Raw genomic sequence first — 20,242 nt, 5'->3', positions numbered from 1 at the left:
GGACTCAGGGCAGGACCTCAGAGGAAGATCTAAGGGTCTGGGTAGGTTTCTTAAACAAAACCTGCAAAACCTGTTTACCAAAGGTGAAAACAGAATGACCATGCAGTTCACAGGCAGCATTCTGTTTTTCAAACTACCTCTAACTCTGGGGGTAGGAGGGGGCTCCTGCTTCTGTCTAACCAAACCAGCTACACTACTTGCTGCAAAGCTATAACAGGGTAGTTGGGAGAAAGGTGATTGGAAACAGAGAGGCATTGGGCTCTTATCTACCCTTGTCAGCCACCTTTCTTTCCAAGTTGACAAACAATTTGTATCCCTTTCTTGGGTGTGTGTTTTCACATTTCTCCCACCTATGAAGAATTGTCAGAGGCCATGCATACTGTAACCTCTCCAGACAACAGCCTTTTGCATTTCAGGCTTTTTGTAGGTTTCCTAGGCTGGGGGTATCAAACCTGGTGTCCTCCTGTGTGTGGAAACTCCCATCAGCCTCAGCCAGCATGGTCAGGGATCAAGGTTAATAATAATAATAATAATAATAATAATAATAATAATAATAATAATAATATATTATTTTATTTTATTTATACCCCGCTCATCTGGGTGGCTTCCAACAAAGATTAAAAATACATTAAAATGTCACACATTAAAAACTTCCCTAAACAGGGCTGCCTTCAGATGTCTTCTAATTGTCAGGTAGTTGTTTATCTCTTTGACATCTGATGGGAGAGCGTTCCACAGGGTAGTCACCACTACCGAGAAGGCTCTCTGCCTGGTTCCCTGTAGCTTTGCTTCTCACAGTGAGGGAACCGCCAGAAGGCCCTCGGCGCTGGACCTCAGTGTCCGGGCAGAACGATGGGGGTGCAGACGCTCCTTCAGGTATACTGGGCCAAGGCCGTTTAGGGCTTTAAAGGACAGCACCAACACTATGAATTGTGCTCGGAAACGTACTGGGAGCCAATGTTGGTCTTTCAGGAGCAGTGTTATATGATGGGAGTTTCTGAGCACAACATCAGGAGGACCCCTGGTTGGCTACCCCTGTTCTAGAATGATAATCTCTGCTCTGAACAAGCCTGACTGTAAGCAGCATGGAGAGCAGTCATTAGGCTTAAGTATATTCTAAACCATTGGTTCTGAATTCTTTCTTTCTTTCTTCCATGGATCATTGGGAAATTGCTGGGGACCTTGACAGGCCACATAATAAGGCAGTTGTTCTACCAGTCAAACCACATAAAGAGCTCATATTTTAACCACACTTTCCCCCCACTTAAGCACAGGCATCATTGTCAAAACCAATATAGTACTGTGAAAAATATGAGCCCTAGACCCAGTCACTGAGAAGGGTTTCTTTAACTAGCAAATTGTTTTGGGGGAAAATTAGGAGAGTGTACCAAGTCTCTGTTATGAAAATCACATGCCTTGTTAAGTGAGCCAGCCTTGGCAAAAGAAGAGTCCTCGATCTCCACAATTGGAAAAGAATAAATAAAGAGCAGGGCCAAGTACAGATATTCTAAAGTGTTCCTTTCTGTGGACCACTTGGATGGAGCTATGGACCACCAAAGGACCACAGTCCACATTTTGAGAATCTATGCTCGAAACCAGTCTTCCCCACCCAGGTGCCCAGATACTTTTTACCACAACTCCCATCAGCCCCAGCCAGAATGGTCAGTGGTCAGGGATAATGAGAGCTGTAGTCCAAAATGATATGGAGGGACTCAGGTTGGGGGAAGGTTGATTCAGACCCAGCCATCCTGTGACTCAGTAGACTGAAGGAAGCTTGGGCACACAGAGGTTCACCCTCCTCTGCTATCTACGCCATCTTCACAGTTCATTATCTGGTAGCCCTGTTCCATATGTAACCATTTTTTGAAATTATCAAGGGGAGAGGTTTAAATCTTTCCCTCACAGTACTAGATGGGAGCAACACCTCCAGTTTCCACTGCCTTGACCCATGATGAAAGCAGAAAACAGTGGTAGACATTTTAATATTTGCAAATTTAGCATCTGCATTTGTTCAGACAGTATTTTTAGATATGTTCTAAAAAGCAAACCAGGTTCTGCCTGGTTTATGAAATTGCTAGATCAAAGCAAAGAGTCAGCTCCCTTGTAATATAAGTGGACTTACACAAGGGCAGAGCTGGGTTCCAAAGTGTTTCACTTTGATCTAGTACTGGGCAACTAAATTGCCAATAATATGAGTTAGGGACCTGGCCAGAATTTTTTAAAAAATTGGCATTAGGATTAGGGAAGAATGAGTCTGTCAATTCTGGTTTCTCATTTTTCCAATCTTAAATTCAATTCACCTCATTTCTGCATCATTTTCACAACAATAAAAACTCTGTCAAATACAGGGCTTTTTTGGTACGTGTTTTCTTGCCTGGAGAACTGCATTGCAAAATTTGGAGAATTTTGAAGGATAGCTTTATTTCAGTTCACAATTGGTTCAAGAAATGTGAATTAAGTAGGTTTCCAAATGAATTTCCCCTCCATCCCTATAATTTTAAAGGGAAGGAAGGAAGTGAGCTCTTGGGTACCCATTTGAAGTGGAAAAGTTGCCAAGTCTGCTTGATTATTGCTTCTTTTGTTTCATGCTCACACTTTTCTTCAGTCCATCAGCATACTTCCCCAAACCCATAAAAAGATTTCCTCTTGAACACAGATAACTCAGTTCCTGCTCAGTTTTTTTTTCTTAACAACAAAAAAAAGAGTCTCTTAATTCTTTCCATGATGAAAACCACATAAGAGGCGAAAGTACAAGTCAAGAAGCTCAACAATCAATCGCAGCCTGTTATGAACAGGCCAAGGGTTGGGCCAATCTCCCATTTTGGGGAGAAATCCAGAGGTCAATGATCAAAGCAACAGAGGAGAAACAACAAAACTGGGTAGCCATCGGACTTTGCCTTTGAGATTTTCCGCAGCGAATCTCAGATGCCTCCAAGCTTCTTGACTCAATAGCCATCGAGGCAGGGACCAGTCTGTCTGGTATAAGGAAAATGTGATTACTGAGTTGGGCAGTGCCATAACCAAGGAAACCAAACAAACAGTGAACATTTTAATTGTCTGTGTCTCAGGCTCAGCAGCCTTGTCTGTTGCTTCAGGGGAAATTTCAGCCAAACAGCAGCAACTGTTGAATTTTGTCTTGGCTGTGGAAAAAAAGAAGTAGGAGGAACCAGACAAGGCTGTGTCTCTCTACTGGGACTAAGGTATTCAGTGCCAAGTTTCAAGAGAAAACTCAGGAGATGCTGCAGCAGCTACCAGGAAAGGGGGATACAGCTGCTGGGCTAAGCAAGGCTCATGCAGCCTTCTTAACACATGCCCATCAGCTAACAAGCATGGCAGTCATGGACTGCTGGAATGCAGATGAGCAGTGGAAGGAACCAGCTGGGGAACCCCCAAAGAAGAGTCAAAGCCATGGGAGTGGTGGTGGGATGAAGATGAGTGGTCATAGGGAGAAGAGGGAGCAGACTGGCAGGAGGTGGTGTTGGAAGCTGAAGAGGTAACGGGGTTTCGTAAGCAGGAAGAGGCTGTGGCAGAGAGCAGTCCAGACTCAGGGGCAGGAGAGGAGGCTGGAGAGGAGAGGAGCCATGAGGCAGGTTGCTGAAGAATCCAGGGGGTCTCCCCCTCCTGCTGCAACTAGCTCCCCTACCCTCTGGTCACCTAGAACACAGTGAGAAATGAAAAGGGAAAAGGAAAGATTGGTTGCATTCAAATGCAGTCTATGACTGCTTGGGGGGGGGACCCCTGGGACTTGGGCAACTGTGGGAAGGCAGGGACCTTCAGTCCTTGCAACTGCCTCATTGGGACAAAACCTACAAGCAAATGTTTATGGGATCCCTAGGCCTGTGTTGTTTTGGTTCCTTTGAATAAAGAGCTGACTTCACAGACACAGTGGGGTTATGTATTGCTGATCTGCACCTGACTCTGGCTGCTGACAGTGGCTTTCCTAAGTCACCAGTCAGCACTGGAATGTGTGCTGAAGCACAGGAAGCAGAGACCACAGCTCAGTAGCAAAGCATCTGCTGAGCATGCAAAACATCCCAGTTCCAACCCCCAGCTTCTCTTGGTAGGGCTGGGAGTGTGCTTGGTCTGAAACCATGAAGAGCCGCGGCCTGCCAGTGTGGACAATACTGAGCTAGAAGCACAAATCAATAGATGTCCGCTTCCTTGTTTTCCTAACTAGCTGATCCAGAAGGGTAAACATGTCGTTTTATTCCAAATATTACATGATGCAAGAATGGGGGAACTCGGGAGGAAGGGAAGATATATACCCCCATGGAAACTATTCTGCCAGCCACCACCATCGCCACCCCTGGCAGTTTACACAGTGACTAATAGTAGTAAGGATGCAGAAGTATGTATTGTGCAGTGAGTCCAGCATACTCCCGATGAAGAAGTAGTCATGGATGGAACTTACGCATGTGAAAGGGCTATAGTTCAGTGGTAGAGCACCTGCTTTTCAGGGACAAGGTCCCAAGTTCAATCCCTGCCATCTTCAGCTAAAGCAGGATTGGCCAAACTTGGCCCTCCAGCTGTTTTGGGACTACAATTCCCATCATCCCTGACCACTGGTCCTGTTAGCTAGGGATGATGGGAGTTGTAGTCCCAAAACAGCTGGGGGGGGGAGTTTGGCCATGCCTGAGCTAAAGGGAGCAGATGATTGGAAAGCCCTTTGGCCAAGACCCTGGGAAATCTTCTGCCAATGAGAAGAGACAATACTGTGCTTCATTTTCAAGGACTGGCAGGACACTGACAAGTGTGAACTGGGGGAAGGGTAGCAGGAGCCTGACTCAGGAGAGGGGGTGGGTGGTTTGTAGGGACCTGTACCAGCCAGGGGGCAAGAGGCAGAGGCAGGGGGAGCTTCAGAGCTGGGGGGTGGAGCACAGCAGGAAAAGGCAGGAAAGGCAAGTGAAGGGCTGGGTGCTTCCCCACCCTTTCCTGCAACACTCTCCCAGAAGCAGGAGAGAATTGAAGTGGAAAGAGCAGAGGCAGCTCACACGCAGGCATAGTCTCCGGCTGCATGCACAGCCCGTTGGGGGAAGATGCATAAGCATGGCCTCCTGTTGCTGCAACTGCTCTGTATAGTGCAGACCTGGGAATAGCTGCCCAGATGCTAGGCTGGTTCGCATGGGTATTCAGAGCAGTAGAAATGACTGTGTCAGCTTTGACAATAAAGGGTAAACTAGCTCCTGTGTGCATTTCTTTGGCTGGGGAGCAACCTTGACATTAATGGGATAAAATTCCAGTCTGACCTGGAATAAGGAAGTTTTGGATGTTCTTATATCCAAGTAAGCATGCCTAGAAAGTTCTTCTACATGCCTCTTCCACCATGGTGGGCCATTTCCTTTTATTCCAGCAAAGCCCCAGCTGTATCACAACTGGAATCCTTTACTAACAGGCCAGACCAGTCAGCTGCTTAGCTGAGTTTTCCCACAGAAAGCAGCCAGCAATTAAAACAAGAGCAAATGAGTGATGAAAAGGGCTTGTGGGGAGAGAGTGCTCTAATAACAGGCCCTCCCAAGGCTAAAGGCTGGAGGCAAAGTTGTTGGATTTCACACAAAGCCATCTACTCGGTCAGGACACCTGTTGTGTGTTCTCTAATGCAAAGCTACAAAACTTCATTCCAACAGAGCGGGGGGGGGGGGCGACATTCATTTCCACAAGAATGCAACTCCTGCGAAGTTCCCAGATCGAACCAACCTAGTAGGAGACAAATACTGGACTTCTGCTCTACCAAAATCAAAACTTCCAAACCATGGTAACCCAAATTCAGCACCAAGACAGGCTGAATATTGCAACATATATGAGCTAGATTGGCCAATGGTCTGGCTCGGTATAAGGCAGCTTCCTAATCTCCATTCGCCTTGTCCTCTCCCCTTTGGAAGGCAGTGCAGATTAGGACCAGCAGGAGAACCAATAATGGTCACTAGCAACAGTAATGGCTCCACTGAAAGCATCTTGCCCAAGGCCTCTCTAAGCCCTCCTATGCAGGCTATGTGTGTGTGTCCTTCTGCGTGTCCAGGCACCTTTGTGTATGTATGATGAGCCCTGCTGGATCATGCCAAAGGTCCATTTAGTCCAGCATCCTTTTCTCGCAGTGACCAGCCATTGCCTGTAGACAGCCAATAAGCAGGAGCATTCTCCCTACCTGCAATTCTCAGCAACCGGTATTCAGAAGCATCCTCTCTCTGGCCATGGAGGTGCAGCATAGCCATCGTGGTTGGCAGCCACTGACAGCCCTATCCTCCAGGAATGTGTCCAATCCTCTTTCAAAGACATCCAAGTTGGTGGCCATCACTATGTGGTCACGTTGCTTTAAGTAGCACCATTTGCATCCGCGGTCTTACTCCAGACAAAGAACCATATTCAGTTGGCTTGAATTCTGGCTGAGAATATTAGCAAAAACAACCACACCGTTCTCCGAACTCTGATACAGCCAACATTCAAGTTTTCTGCTTCAACAGGGCAACAGAAAACATAAGACAACTCTGCTAATCAGGCCAATGGCCCATTTAGCTCAGTATCCTGATCTCACAGTGGCCAGCCAGATGCCTATGGGAAGTGCGCAAGATGGACATGAGAACAAGATCACTCTGCCCACATGTCATTCCCAGCAATTCCCTCCGGCAGTGGAGGCAAAACCTATTCATTGTAGCTAGTAGTCACTAATAGCCTTGCCTGCCATGAATTTGTCAAATCCTCTTTTAAAGCCATTGGTGTCCATCACTGCCTTTTATGGAAGTGAGTTCCATAGAATAACTTTGAATAAGTATTTCCTTTTTATCTGTCCTGAATCTTCCAACATTCAATTTCTAGTGTTATGAGAGAGGAAGAAAAACTTTTCTCTATCCACCCTAGTACAGTAAACCCACAAATTACACAGGGATCGCATCTAAAGAGAAAATTGTGTATCGTCAAAGCCCACTGGGTTCAATGGCAGGTGAGATTGCCAAAGTCATTTTTCCTGGAACCCCCACTCCCTTTCCATCCCTTTTAATTTTTTGATATATTTTGGTAATGCACACACAATTTAATGCACATAAGTTGTGGGCTTACTGAAACTGAAATTAAATCTCCGTTCTTATTTCACAATTGTGCAATCCTGTATCAGCTCACATTGCATTCGGGCCCATTGCTCCGTGTCTGCTCCTCCTCTTCCTTGTTCCTAGCACACACACACACACACACACACACACACACACACACACACAAACACCAAGGAAATGCGCCAGGAAGCCAGGCCACAGAAAGGGTCAGGCGTCCAGACAAAGAGAGACGGGACTGATGGGTACTGTGTCAGTACATGCCAGAGCTCGCACAGAATGTCTTATGTTAGCATCGGAGAGACGTGTCAGGATTGATTCCCCGGGGTAAATTAACAAACCTGCTGATAAATTCCCTGATGAGATTTCATTAGCCATCTGGGCAGCCGGCCACTAACACTGAAATGCCATTATGTAACTCGCACAGATAGCCAGCGGGCAAGATGAGCAGCTGGTGATGGGTCCTGACCGCCCCATGACTACAGGGAGGGTCAGAGACAGTGTCTTGTTCACCACTTCCCTTCCTCCTTTTATCTGGCGATGTTTACTATTCTGTCCATTTATGGATGGGAGGAAAGAGGTCTGTATGCACACTTTTCCTTCTTATTTGCTAAGGCTGCGTACACACTGCACATTTAAAGTATACCCCACCAAAGAATACTGGGAACCGTCCTTGGCTAAAGAGGCTGGGAAATATAGCTCTGCGACAGGGAAACTACAGTTCCCAGGATTCTTGCTGGGCAGGGGGGAATGTGCTTTAAATAGATGGTGTGCAAGCAGGCTAAGACAGGAGCAGAAAAGAAGAGAACGTACCATTCTCCCTTTTCCCCTGTGACTGATGGTCTCACCATCTCACACCCGCTGCTGAGATTGCCTCACTGGGATGGCATGTTCGCCAAGACTGTTAGGCATCCACACACAATGCTGCCCCTGTGTGCTACAAGCTGTCTTTAAGGAGGGGAGGGGAAAGAGAAATACCTGCCCCTGCTGCTGGGGTCTCTTTCCCATGGCAACCAGCCAATGGGGGCCTGAGCGCATTCACAGCTGGGAGAATGCAGCCCCACTCCCCCCGCCATCCCTGTCCCTGAAAACGCCGACCTCCCAACCCGGCTGCCACCGAGACCATCAAATGGGCAACAGGGCTCCCCACCGCCTGCTTAATCCTTCCGGCTCTCATGGTTCATTCATTACACAATGAAGACGGGGCCTGAATGCAAGTGCGGGGACCGAAGGGAAGGAAAAAAGAGACCTGAGGTTTTCCCTCCTAATTCCTCTATTCAGTGTACACGCAGGGAAGATTTTTGGCAAACGGGAAGAAGTTGGAAGCAGGTGGGTTGGCCGCGCCATCAGTGGCTTCGCATGTTCTCAAGGGAACAAGAGGAGAAAGCCACCTTGGATGCCTGAGTCATAGGAAGATGGGCTATAAAATGGCAACTCTTTTAATAAATCAAAGGAAGGAACCCTCCTGCCATGTCTTCCTCCTCGGTGCCACACAGATCATATTATAATTTACAAGATTGCATTTTTAGTGCGCTCTTTCTCTCGGGCAGGAGTTGGGAAACTTTTTCAGAGCAAGGGCCACATTCCCTCCTGGGCAAGCTTTTGAGGGCCACCTGCCAGTGGTGGATGGAGCCAGAGATGAGAATGAGTGGAGCAACCAAAGGAAATGTTACATTTTGTGAAGTAGGCTAGTTTCCACATCCACTCAAGTGCTCCCTTATTATTCATCTGGGCAAGCAATAAGTTTTATCAGACTTCGGGGACACATTCCAGCCTGGCAAAAATGCTTGGGGTACAAAGCAGCGCCAGTCAAGGGTGTGGCCTGAGGAGAGTTCCAAAGAGCCACAAAGAGGTCTAGAAGGCCGCATTTCAGCCCCGGACTGGAGCTTCCTCACTCCTGATTTTGGGATCTCGGGATGGTGTACATGGTATTCATTGCGTTTTCATCTTCACAGCAGCTTTGTAGGGTGAAGTGGGGATGGTGCCTAGCCCAGGGTCACCTGTGAGCTCCATGGATGTTGGGGATTTACTGGTCCAGTTCTTCCTGATCCTAATTCAACACAGTAACCACTTAAGAAGAGGCTGGAAGGCCTTCTATCGGGGGTTGGACCAGCCCAAGACAGTTTGCGCCCTGAGGCAAAGAGCAAGTTGGTGTCCCCTCCCATTCCGTAGAGAGAAGCTTGAGTGGATTGGCAGACAGAACTTACTTCAAAACTGGTAACAGGACAGTGCTGTCCATAGTATCTTGGGCAGTGGATTAGCTTGGAAGGCCCAAGGCAGGCAACGAAACCTCGCCACATATCCACACACATACAGCTTACACTACCGGAGGCAGCCTCCTCGCTCTGCCTAATGGTAGGGCCGGTCCCACAATAAAGGATGAAGTTAGCAGATTTCCTGCATCAGCAGGCGGTTGAAATAATATTATATCTGAGGTTGCTTCTAACTCTTACAATTCACTGCACTGCACTGGTCTCCCTTCTGTGCCTCCTCCCAACTCCAGTGCTTGGGAACTGACCTCTATGGCAGTTATGGGGCATATGACCACAAATATCCATTTCAGTAATCCTAATGGGGCGCTGACCCACATACTTGCCCACCTCCCAAGTCAGCACTGGATTTAGGGTGGTTTCCCAGCACAGGGCACCAAGCCAAGGGGGTGCAAAATTGAGAAGATCCATTTTGGCCTTGCACGGAGCATCATATTACAAAAGATTACCAAAGTCCACCACTGCTGATGCCCTGAATGTTTACCTGCCTATTACTACTGAGATGTCCGAAATGGTTTCCTCTTAGCCCTACATGGTGTGTTTCCCATTTTGAAATACCCTGGTATATGGAATCCCTGGCTATTTTGAGTTAATAACTGTGGCCCGCAAGACAGCATTTCAGCCTGGGAACTCCACTGGAAGGAGAGCTAGAGCTGAACTTGAGGACTCAAGTCCCACTTTAGACATGGATTTGCTTGGGCTTGCTGTGCAAGTTGCTTATCTCCTGGCTTCCCACCTGTAAAGTGGAAATAAGAGTGACCTACCAGGAATGACATGAGATAAGATAAGAGATTGCAAAGGAAGCTGGCGTACCAAAGGGGGTTAAGAACATGAATTAGTAGTCGCTCTGGTTCAAATCTCAGTCAAGCCATGAGCTGCTATAGGCTGTCAGAATAACTCGGATAATGTAAGGCACTTTAAATACCTCAAAAGAGACACAGCAATTCTACTTGGTCTTAGAAAGTACTCTGCGCTTTTAAAAGTGCTACATGCAGATAAGAGGACAGCAAGCCCAGTTCTGAGCACCGCAATTTAAGAAGGATATAGACAATCTGGAACGTGTGCAGAGGAGGGCGACCAAGATGATCAAAGGTCTGAAAACCAAGCCTTATGAGGAGATGGGTATGTTTAGCCTGGAAAAGAGGAGACTGAGAGGAGATATCATAGGCACCTTGCAATATCTAGAGGGCTGTCACATGGAAGATGGAGCAAGCTTCTTTTCTCCTGCTCTGGAGGATAGGACTCAAACTAATGGCTTCAAGTTACAAGAAAGGAGATTCCGACTAAACCTCAGGAAGAACAGTAAAAGCTATTCGACTGTGGAACGGTCTCCCTCAGTAGGCTATGGGCTCTCCTTCATTGGAGATTTTTAAGCAGAGGTTGGATGGTCATTTGTCTTGGATGCTTTAGCTGAGATTCCTGCATTGCTGGGGGTCTGGCTAGGTGAGCCTTGAGGTACCTTCCAACTCTATGGCTCTAACTGCCCTGCTGGATCAGATGAAATGTTCAGATCTAGTCCAGAATCCTGTTACCTACAGAGGGCAACCAGACATCAACTGAAAGCCTACAGGCAGCAGGCATGAAATCAACAGCCCTCCCACACTGTTTTCCCCAATACCTGGTATTTAGTGGCCGACTCCTTCTGAAGGAGGCACTAGATGGTTAACGGCAAAGGGACCCCTGACCATTAGGTCCAGTCATGGCCGACTCTGGGGTTGCGGCACTCATCTCGCTTTATTGGCCGAGGGAGCCAGCGTACAGCTTCCAGGTCATGTGGCCAGCATGACTAAGCCGCTTCTGGTGAACCAGAGCAGCACACGGAAACGCCATTTACCTTCCCGCCAGAGGGTACCTATTTATCTACTTGCACTTTAACGTGCTTTCGAACTGCTGGGTTGGCAGGAGCAGAGACCAAGCAAGGGGAGTTCACCCCATCATGGGGAATCGAACCGCCAACCTTCTGATCGGCAAGTCCTAGGCTCTGTGGTTTAACCTTCTCTATGTCGTCACAGAAAGCAATGGATGTAGGAGATGCTGCCAGACAGTGGATAGAATCTACATGGAAGTATTGGGAACAGAGGATGGGGTGGACCCAAGAGTTCTGGAGAATGCAGGCAATGCCCTATTCTGGCCAAGAGAGCTGGCAGGATTGTCTGGTTGCATTTCTGCTGGGAGTGGTGGCATTTTCCATTATCCCTTGTCCTGCTGGATCCTGAATACAAAACGCCCTCTATGCATCAGGCAATGCAAATGAAAGAATGGGATGGAGGGGGAGGATTGTTAATGTAGGCATAAATCCAACAGAATATGGGGGGGGGGGACTTTTCTTCATTTCCAGGCTCTTTAATGTCCACGGAAATCTCCCAACTGCTTAAAAGGGTAAATAACTCAGAATAGAGCTAGGGCCTAAGGAACAGCCACAACCACATTTGCAAGATTGGAAGAACAGCGGTGTAACTCTTTGGGTCCAACAAAGGCCACAGATTCTGGGGTTGGTTTGGGAAATGCAAACCACGTTTGGATTTCTAACCCATGGTTCATGGGCTGCCCACCCGGCCACAATGTAAAACAAAATGCTTGCATGTGTGAGAAAGAGACTGTTTTCCCAGACTCCATTACGGTTGCCATCGCAACCCTTTGCCCTTCTTTTTTTTATGATGCTCATAAAAGTTCACAGTCAACACACATGGTGCAGAATTTTGCTTCCTCAAGTTTCTAGATCTCATGGTTCAAGCATGGAAGACAAATGGAAAATGTTCAGATAGGAAGGTTCAAAAACCAAAAGGAACTCGTGTAGGGGACCTTTGCCCTTCATGCAGGGTTAAATCTGAACCAGGGTTCAAACCCCGGACTCTGGTTCAAAAACAGCACTCATAGCTGCCATACAATTTGCCGGAATGTTTTCTATAAAGCACCTGCCCACAGCGTCTGAGCATGTACAAAATGCCTACCAGCCAGCCTTTGCACATCTAGGATTGAAAAGGGTAAATATTTGCAGATTAAAGGCAACAGCTTCTAAATTATGTTTGAGCCCTACCAATCTCATTTTGCAAATAAGGACCACCTGGACAACTTTTCTTCCTACTTCCTTCTCCCTCCAGGCCCCTGGAGAGCTGTATGCTCACATACGATCTGGTTTTAACACATTTACAACACACCTTTGAAAAATATTCCCTCCTCCTGACAGCGGGCACGCATTCCAAATATGTCAATTTACCAAGCAGGATTTTGAAAATGCAAATAGCATTAGCTGAGAGCTGGTAATTATAGGGATGGCAGAAGGCATGGTAGAAATGTAACCCTTCTATCCCTTGCAGCAGTTCTGATAAAAAAATTATCATCTGCAGCTGAGATTTTCTTTGCAGGGAGGAAGCCACTGGCACCAATGTAAATTAACAGCATCAGAAAGATCCTTGCCAGGCTGTACCTCATGAGACTGCAATAGTGGATCTAGTAACCATACATTGCTGCATTTCAGGTATTTAAAGGACCTTGCATAAATTAATCTTTACAACAACTATGCAAGTAGATTAGCACTGTTATTTTCATATCGCAGATGGAAAGTGAAGTTCAGCAATGGTGACTTGCTTAAAGAACCCACCTTCTGAGTTCATGGCTGAAGTGAAATCTGGGTTTTTCAGCTTACATGCTTAGTGCTTCCACAACACTAATGCTCAGAGTTTAAGATCTCTGTCTTCTCTAAAACATTTTTTTCATTGTCCTATATGGAAAGATTTTTGGCAGAAGGTAACTGAAACTATCAACAGAACTGTACGGAATAATCTTACATTTACAGTGTAAAATATCCTTTTGAATTATATATCCAGCACGTGGAACCTTACAAAGGGACAATATGAGTGGACTCTCAGCACAGCAAAAAGACTCATATTGATGAATTGGAAAAATAAGAATGCAGCTCCCTTCTACGTTTGTATTGAAGACTTATACACACTCACAACATATGAACAACTTGCATATTATCGCAGACTTGCCATGAATAAATTCAATGATATTTGGAATCCATTCTTACAAATACTGTAGAAGGTTAAGATCTGGTGAATTACAATAAAAACTTTGTAAAGTATACAGTTTTGGTTTTCTCTCCCCCCTCTCCCTTTGCTTTGCCTTCTACACAGGTGCTGTTTCTCTTCTTCTTTTACTCTCTTTTACTTACCATGTTTAGTGCATGGTACCTAGACAGCATCTTAAAAAGCAGAGACATCACCTTGCCAACAAAGGTCTGTATAGTAAAAGCTATGGTTTTCCCAGTAGGGATGTATGGAAGTGAGAGCTGGACCATAAAGAAGGCTGATCGCCAAAGAATTGATGCTTTTGAATTATGGTGCTGGAGGAGACTCTTGAGAGTCCCATGGACTGCAAGAAGATCAAACCTATCCATTCTGAAGGAAATCAGCCCTGAGTGAGCACTCAGGAAGGACAGATCGTGAAGCTGAGGCTCTAATACTTTGGCCACCTCATGAGAAGAGAAGACTCCCTGGAAAAGACCCTGATGTTAGGAAAGATGGAGGGCACAAGGAGAAGGGAACGACAGAGGATGAGATGGTTGGACAGTGTTCTCGAAGCTACTAACATGAGTTTGACCAAGCTGCGGGAGGCAGTGGAAGACAGGAGTGCCTGGCATGCTCTGGTCCATGGGGTCACGAAGAGTCGGACACGACTAAACGACTAAACAACAACAACCATGTTTTCTAACTTTCAATAAAGAAGTCTTTAAAAATAAATAAATCTCTGTCTTCCAGGAACATGAAAGGGATATTCTGTGTAGTTCTGCCAAACAACTGGTTTCAGCAGCAGCTGGACCAAGAAGGGCATGTAATATATAAATTGTGCACATTTATTTTGCATGATTTATTCTTCTTTTGCTGGTCAAAAGACAATTGCAAAGAGCTGTACCAGCATCTTGCTCACATCCACTTCAGGCTTTTGAGATCCCCCAAGGCATTGCACAACCACTTTCAAGTTTATATTTGAAACCTAAGGGGCTAGAAGCTTGTTTTAAAAATAAAAAGGAAACTGGGCTGCTTTGAATTTGGTAAATTCTGCATTCCATACCAGATTTGACACTCATAAATTATGATTACAGAACACACTCAGCCATGAATATTCCACAAAAATATACTACAATATATTCCAGAAACTATGTACAGTAGTTCAGAGATCATGTGTCATCTAGAGGAGCATCCTATATTGCTCCAGCCAGGTTTATTCAACCTGCTCAACTGCAGTAGTTATTTTCACCAACGGTTCATGAGTTTATGCATCACTGGGGTCTGTTTGGTTCTGCATTTGTAGAGCAGCTGGAGAGGGCAGTTCCTCTGTGCATATGCAGAATGCCTTGCCCTTGTTGCACATAACCACTTGTGCTTGGGATTAAACGTCAAGGTTTTTCTCACCAAAGGGTGTGGCTTCCATCCAAGTTTAAGTTCAGACACCATTCTTTCCCTAAAGACAGTATTTGGGCTACTGGTTTAATCCACATTAAGGCTGTTCCTGTGGCCTGTGTAAGACCTTTCAAGAGAACCACAAGATTCAGGAAATCTCTCCCACAGGGGAACTCATTTGAAACCTTCTTTTGCTCAGTAGCCAAGCCCCAAAGTATCCTTTACAAACTGTTCAGGGAAGGTAAACAGCAATTAGGTTGAACTTAGGTGCAAATGATGGTGGTGATGATGACTTCATTCAGTCTGGATAAGGAATTATGCAGAAGCTGTCACAGTTTGTTGTCCTTGGTGTTTGGAGAGCCTCTTGTCCTCCCGTCATCCCCTCTAATGCTCTCATGGTTTTATCCTACTCGTCGTTCTATATAAAGCAACTCCTGGCCCTGTAAATAGCAGGGTCTTATGATGTATTCTCTGCTGGAGAGGGATCTGTGGGGATATTTTTAGCTTTGAGACTCGAGGGATTTGGGGATTGGTTGGTCTAGCTTTTTATTATGAATTTGTGACAGAGAGAAAAGTCATGGGTTGCCACCTCCTCGCCTCCATTCTCTTCCTCTCAGCCCTCTGTCTATCTGTGCCAAAAGCCGCTGCCTCGATTGCCTTCCCTCCCTCCTCCCTCCTACAATTCTTCCCACAGTGGTATGGATTATTTTATGCTTTTGCTGCAGTATCATATCCCAGAGGAAGGCTGGGTGGAGCGTTTGTACAAGAGTCTTTGATGGATTCTGGCTGGGTCTCTGGTTTCAAGCCAACTCTTCTTCAAATACTCTTATCTTTATGCTGTTCCCAAGTTCCCCTTCTCCTCATCCCCATGAAGCAGAAAACTGTTTAGGAAGTCCGCAACCTCTCTTGCTCAGCTACGTTTCTCCAGAAACGACATAAGCAGTAGATCCCTCAGCGTCAGTGTTACGGCTCATTGTAGCCTATCCTTCAAGGAATAGGCCTTCAGCCTGGACCAGAAGAGATGCCCAATAACCCATCTCAGAAAAACATCAGCCCTGCTGACAACCGATGGCTGTGCATATACACAAGCGCACACATACACCAAAGAATAATTCCAGCAGCACCGTCACTCAGTGCGATCTTAAATACGTCATTGCATTTAATCTGCAGTCTCTTCTCCTATTTTCAAAAAAATCTGATGGGGCAGCAGAATGTATTCTATGTGCAGGGATACACATGGAGGCGGCAGAGTGCTAAGCTTGCCTGTGCATGAAATGACGTGAAGATGGGCACTGCGTGGCAAAGGAAGCTGGCAGCGCGCAGCGCGAGGTGTGTGTGGGAGTCATGCGACTGTGTCAGAACTGGCGAGTGGGCTGCGGGGATGGCGGGTGACGTATTTCACAAGGGAAAGTGTCAAGCGGGGCAATTGAGGAAGGATGTAGCCCACTTGGCATCTCTTTGCGGGGGTGGCAAACCTCTTGCTATTGTAGCAAGCAATGGAATCGGTACCCTGGCAACAGCTGCTGGAGCAGCTTTCCCCAATGTAGTGCCCTCTGGATGCTTTGGATAGCATGTCCCATCACCTCCAGCCTGGGCCACCTAGGGCTGATGGGAGTTGTAGTCCGAGACACATAGAGAAAGCACCATGTTGGGGGTGGCTGTGGCACGTCCTTTACAGCTTAACATGCATGGAGGATAACAGTCATTGTGTCATGATGGATGTAGGCTGGAAATCAGAGGGAACATGAACACAGAATGCCAGTGCTGACAAGCAACAGTGCAATGCCACTGTTGTGCTCACGGCCTGCCTGTGGATTTCCCATTGGAAAATCCCACTGTGGGCAGCAGAAATTGGACTAGGTATGCCCCTGCTCAGATCTAGCAGAGCTCTCATGTTCACTAAAGAAAAATGCTGATGGGCATGTGGGGCCCAGAGGGATTATGACCTCTAGAGGAATGCTCAGTCATATTACAGCAGGGTGCATGCCCTAAGCCCTTACCTTTGGCCTCCTTAGGTGCTGTTTTTAAGAGGGCTATTGGGGGTGCGTGATTTGGTTATAATGCATGCATTCACTTGGAAGCAAGCCCCCCCCCCCACCACCACAGGAACCCTGCAAATCAGCATGCTTAGGAGCATATAGTTTGGGCTTCCTAAACCCTCCCCCCCCCCCAAGGATGAGTAAGAGAATTTAAAACTAAACCAAATGAAGTGAAGAGGACAAATAAGAAGACCCTGCTGGGTCAGATCAAGAACCCATCTAGTTCCACGTCCCGTTTCCCATGGTGGTAACAGTAAGCCCTAGTGGCGAGTGGGGTCTACAGTTTGTGGCTTGCAGACCCAAACATAAACCTATGCTCCCATTGCCTATCAGAGCTACAGTTTCTCCCTTCCTGGAACAAAACCTGTTCATCTAGTGGGAACATGAGAGAAAGAGAGAGAATGATTGCCAAGAAATGACCAAACACATCTATTTTATCCATAAATATAGCTCAAGCACACACCGAGGCTCCTTTAAGGCTTGCAGGGGAGGCTCTGCCAAGGTGTATTTTCAGAATGCTAACGAGGAAGGGACAGAAGGCCAAGGTTGACAAGTGGTCTGCTCATAAGGTGAAAGCCACAAGATTGTGTATGCCTGTGTGAAATGAGAGAGACAACAACCGCAGGCATGCTTGTCAGCTCAACTTGTGAAAGGAATGCCGTGGGCTGCTGTTTGCATGATATACAATACTAATGGGTGACTACAATTACAAGACAATGGCTAGGATGGCTCCCAGCTGTTGATCATTACAAAGAGGTGTCAATCCTCTGAGCAGTGCCCAGAGCAGCCCTGCAGAATTGACATCTATCTCCAAGCTGATGAGCCGGCGTTTCCAACAGCAAAGCCGTGGGGGGTATAGGTTTGTCCAGCGAGCTACTCTTCTCGGGGTTCAAACCCCCTTGTTTTGCTTTCAGTGTACCTGGAGAGAAGCGCTTCTAACTGGCCGCTGTGCCATGGGCTGCTGCTGTTCAACCCTGCATGTCTATAGCCTGGAACAATTCGCAGAGACGGGTAGAATGATGCCCGACGCCTCCCTCGCTGCGCCTGACAAGCGCCTGTGCCTTGCCTCTCAGCTCAGACAACGGCAGCGCGGAAAAGCTTCAGCCCATTTCACAGAAACGCCTGATAAAAGTTTGGGATGGGAAGGCAAGAGGGGCGCTGCTTCGCCTTCCCTCCCACCCCCACCCCGTCCCACCTTTCTCCCCATGCATCCACCAGCTCCTGCCCCTCTCCCTCAGCAAATCCCAGACTTACAGGGCAGCCTCCTGCCGTGGCTGTGAGCTTCAGGTCCTGACATCGCCTTCAGAGAGGATGACAGCCCAAGCAGTGAATCAGCCTCTGTCCCGGGAATCCCCCTGAACCGCCCCTCGCAGCAGGTCAGAGGCGAGGTCCTTCCGCAGCTCCCAGCAGTCTTCTCATCTTCCCAAGGAGTGGTCCAACTCAGGGGCTGCTCTGGCCGCCAGAGGAACTCACGCTGCCTGCCTGCCTGTCTCCCTTCCAGCTCTGGCTTGGGAAGGGCTGGCTGGGACTTCAGGCAGAGCGTACCAAGTGGTTTATCAGCGAGGGGGGGGAGGCGCAGCTCTCAAAGGGGCTTTCCCCCACCTCCCTACGCTGCCTGTACCATTGGCAAGATCAGAAGCGAGGGGGAAGAGGCAGGGAGGAGGAGGAGGTGGGTGTTTTGGTTTCACTGCTGGCGGCTGAGTCTGCCGCAGAAATCCCCTAAGTAAGAACATCAGAGCACCCACTCCCTGCGACTTGAAAAGACTCGGCTCCGCGGCAGCAGAAAGGCAGCAGCGAAAGGGAAACCACGATTCACGCAAACGAGGCGAGCTGGAGGCAGGAGCCGGTGGGGGAAAAGCAGCAGCCATTAGAGAATTGGGATCTTAGTGGAGGTGTCTATTAACTGTCAGTGCCTGACGACAATGCCCACCCCGGCAAACCGAAGTTGTGGTTCTGCCAGCGTGATGTTCTTTGCAAGGGCGGTCGCTCAGGGGTAGAGTATTTGCTTTGCATGCAGAAGGCTTCAGGTTCCATCTCCTGCATCTAAAGGAGGAACTGAGAAAGATCCACGACTGGAATCCTGGAGAGCTGCTGCCAGCCAGTGTAGACAGTACTAAGCTAGATGGCCCAGCGGTCTGACTCAGTGCAATGCAGCAGCTTCCAGTGTGAGCCTTCACCCTGCGCCTATGAGTGAACAGCATTGCTTCACACTATTCCTAGGTATACCACAGTTTATGGACAGGGAACCTGTGGCCCTCAGGATTTTGCCGGGCTACAACTCCCAATATCCCTGATAGTTGGCCATACTGGCTGGGGCTGATGAGAAAACGACATGTCTGCCACAATACCTTGCTATGCCCCTTGTTCAAATTACATTTTAAGACACACACACACAAACCTTTTGCTTAACAGGACAGCTTTCCCTCTGAAAGTCAGCCTAAATTTGCACCTGTACATATAAATTGGGATATGCACGTTATGCAAATTTGCATCACGGGGCTGTTTTGCACAGTCTTTCAATGACCTAGCAGCACACATGAGTTATGATTTAGGCTGTCTCACATTTACTGGGTGACCGCGGGGGAGAGGGGAGGTATTCACTTTCTACCTTCACACCCCATTGCAGAGGGAATTCGAGCATGTAGGGCAGGCGCCACATTGTAAGTGGAAAATCAAGGTCTGTCCGCTTGCCTGAGGATGATATCGGTAAAGAATGCTGAGTGCTTCTTAAAACACATGGGGCATGTGATGATAGATACGTGATGGTTCTAAGCAGCTAATAGCCTTGGGAGTCCATTTTTACATAATCACCTATTTTGTGTCTTGCCTACCTGCTCTAGAAATCCTATTCCTGAGCTACATTTGTTACAAACCACCTCAGTCGTATTATTGACTGGTTTGAAGAAGTTCTTCCCACCACGCCTAATTTACAGGATTCTGTGCTTATGGCCACCAGCTTTGATCACTTTCAAAGCAGATCAGACACATTAATGGACTGTAAGCCTTTCAATTGGTATTAGTGTTTATGACTATTATATGGGCTCCCTTTTTTTCAGAGCATTAAGCCGCTGAATGCCAGTCGCTGGGGTGAGGGACAACAGCCTGAGAGGGCTACTGCCTCTGTGAGCCACTGGTGGGCTACCAAGAGGCATTTGATTGGCCACTGAGAGAAACAGGATTCTAGGCTCGGTGGGCCGTTGACATGGCAGAGCTCTTCTTATGTACTTATCCCTGTTTGGGATCTGTGCCTTGGGGCCCAATCCTGAACTCCATCCCCCCAAAGTCATGGAAAACCAGCGTGGTATAGTATAGGGGTGGACACAATTCATGCTTCCTAGAAATTGTGTTAGTTTTTCAATAGACCACAAGCAAGGTCCCTCAGTTAAAAATGGGGGGCAGGGGGAGGTATGCAGTTAAATTTAAGGTTTTCTCTGAGTATGCACATGCATGCACACACACACACATATACAGTATACAGAGCCCAGGCATTTGTT

General features: G+C 47.3%; 1 protein-coding gene across 1 annotated transcript in view; it reads right to left on the bottom strand.

The window, feature by feature from the left end:
• Positions 1-18,627, bottom strand: part of DBNDD2 (dysbindin domain containing 2) — a 30,947-nt gene extending 12,320 nt beyond the window's left edge. The window contains exon 1 of the mRNA XM_083508305.1: positions 18,003-18,627. Coding sequence (XP_083364431.1) covers positions 18,003-18,045 — 43 coding nt within the window. The 5' untranslated portion in view covers positions 18,046-18,627. The remainder of the gene's footprint in view (positions 1-18,002) is intronic.
• Between the last annotated feature and the right edge of the window lie 1,615 nt (positions 18,628-20,242).

Source organism: Podarcis liolepis, assembly GCF_965112155.1.
Source record: "Podarcis liolepis genome assembly, chromosome: 6".
Classification (NCBI taxonomy): domain Eukaryota; kingdom Metazoa; phylum Chordata; class Lepidosauria; order Squamata; family Lacertidae; genus Podarcis; species Podarcis liolepis.
This window is presented reverse-complemented; position numbering and strand designations above follow the sequence as displayed.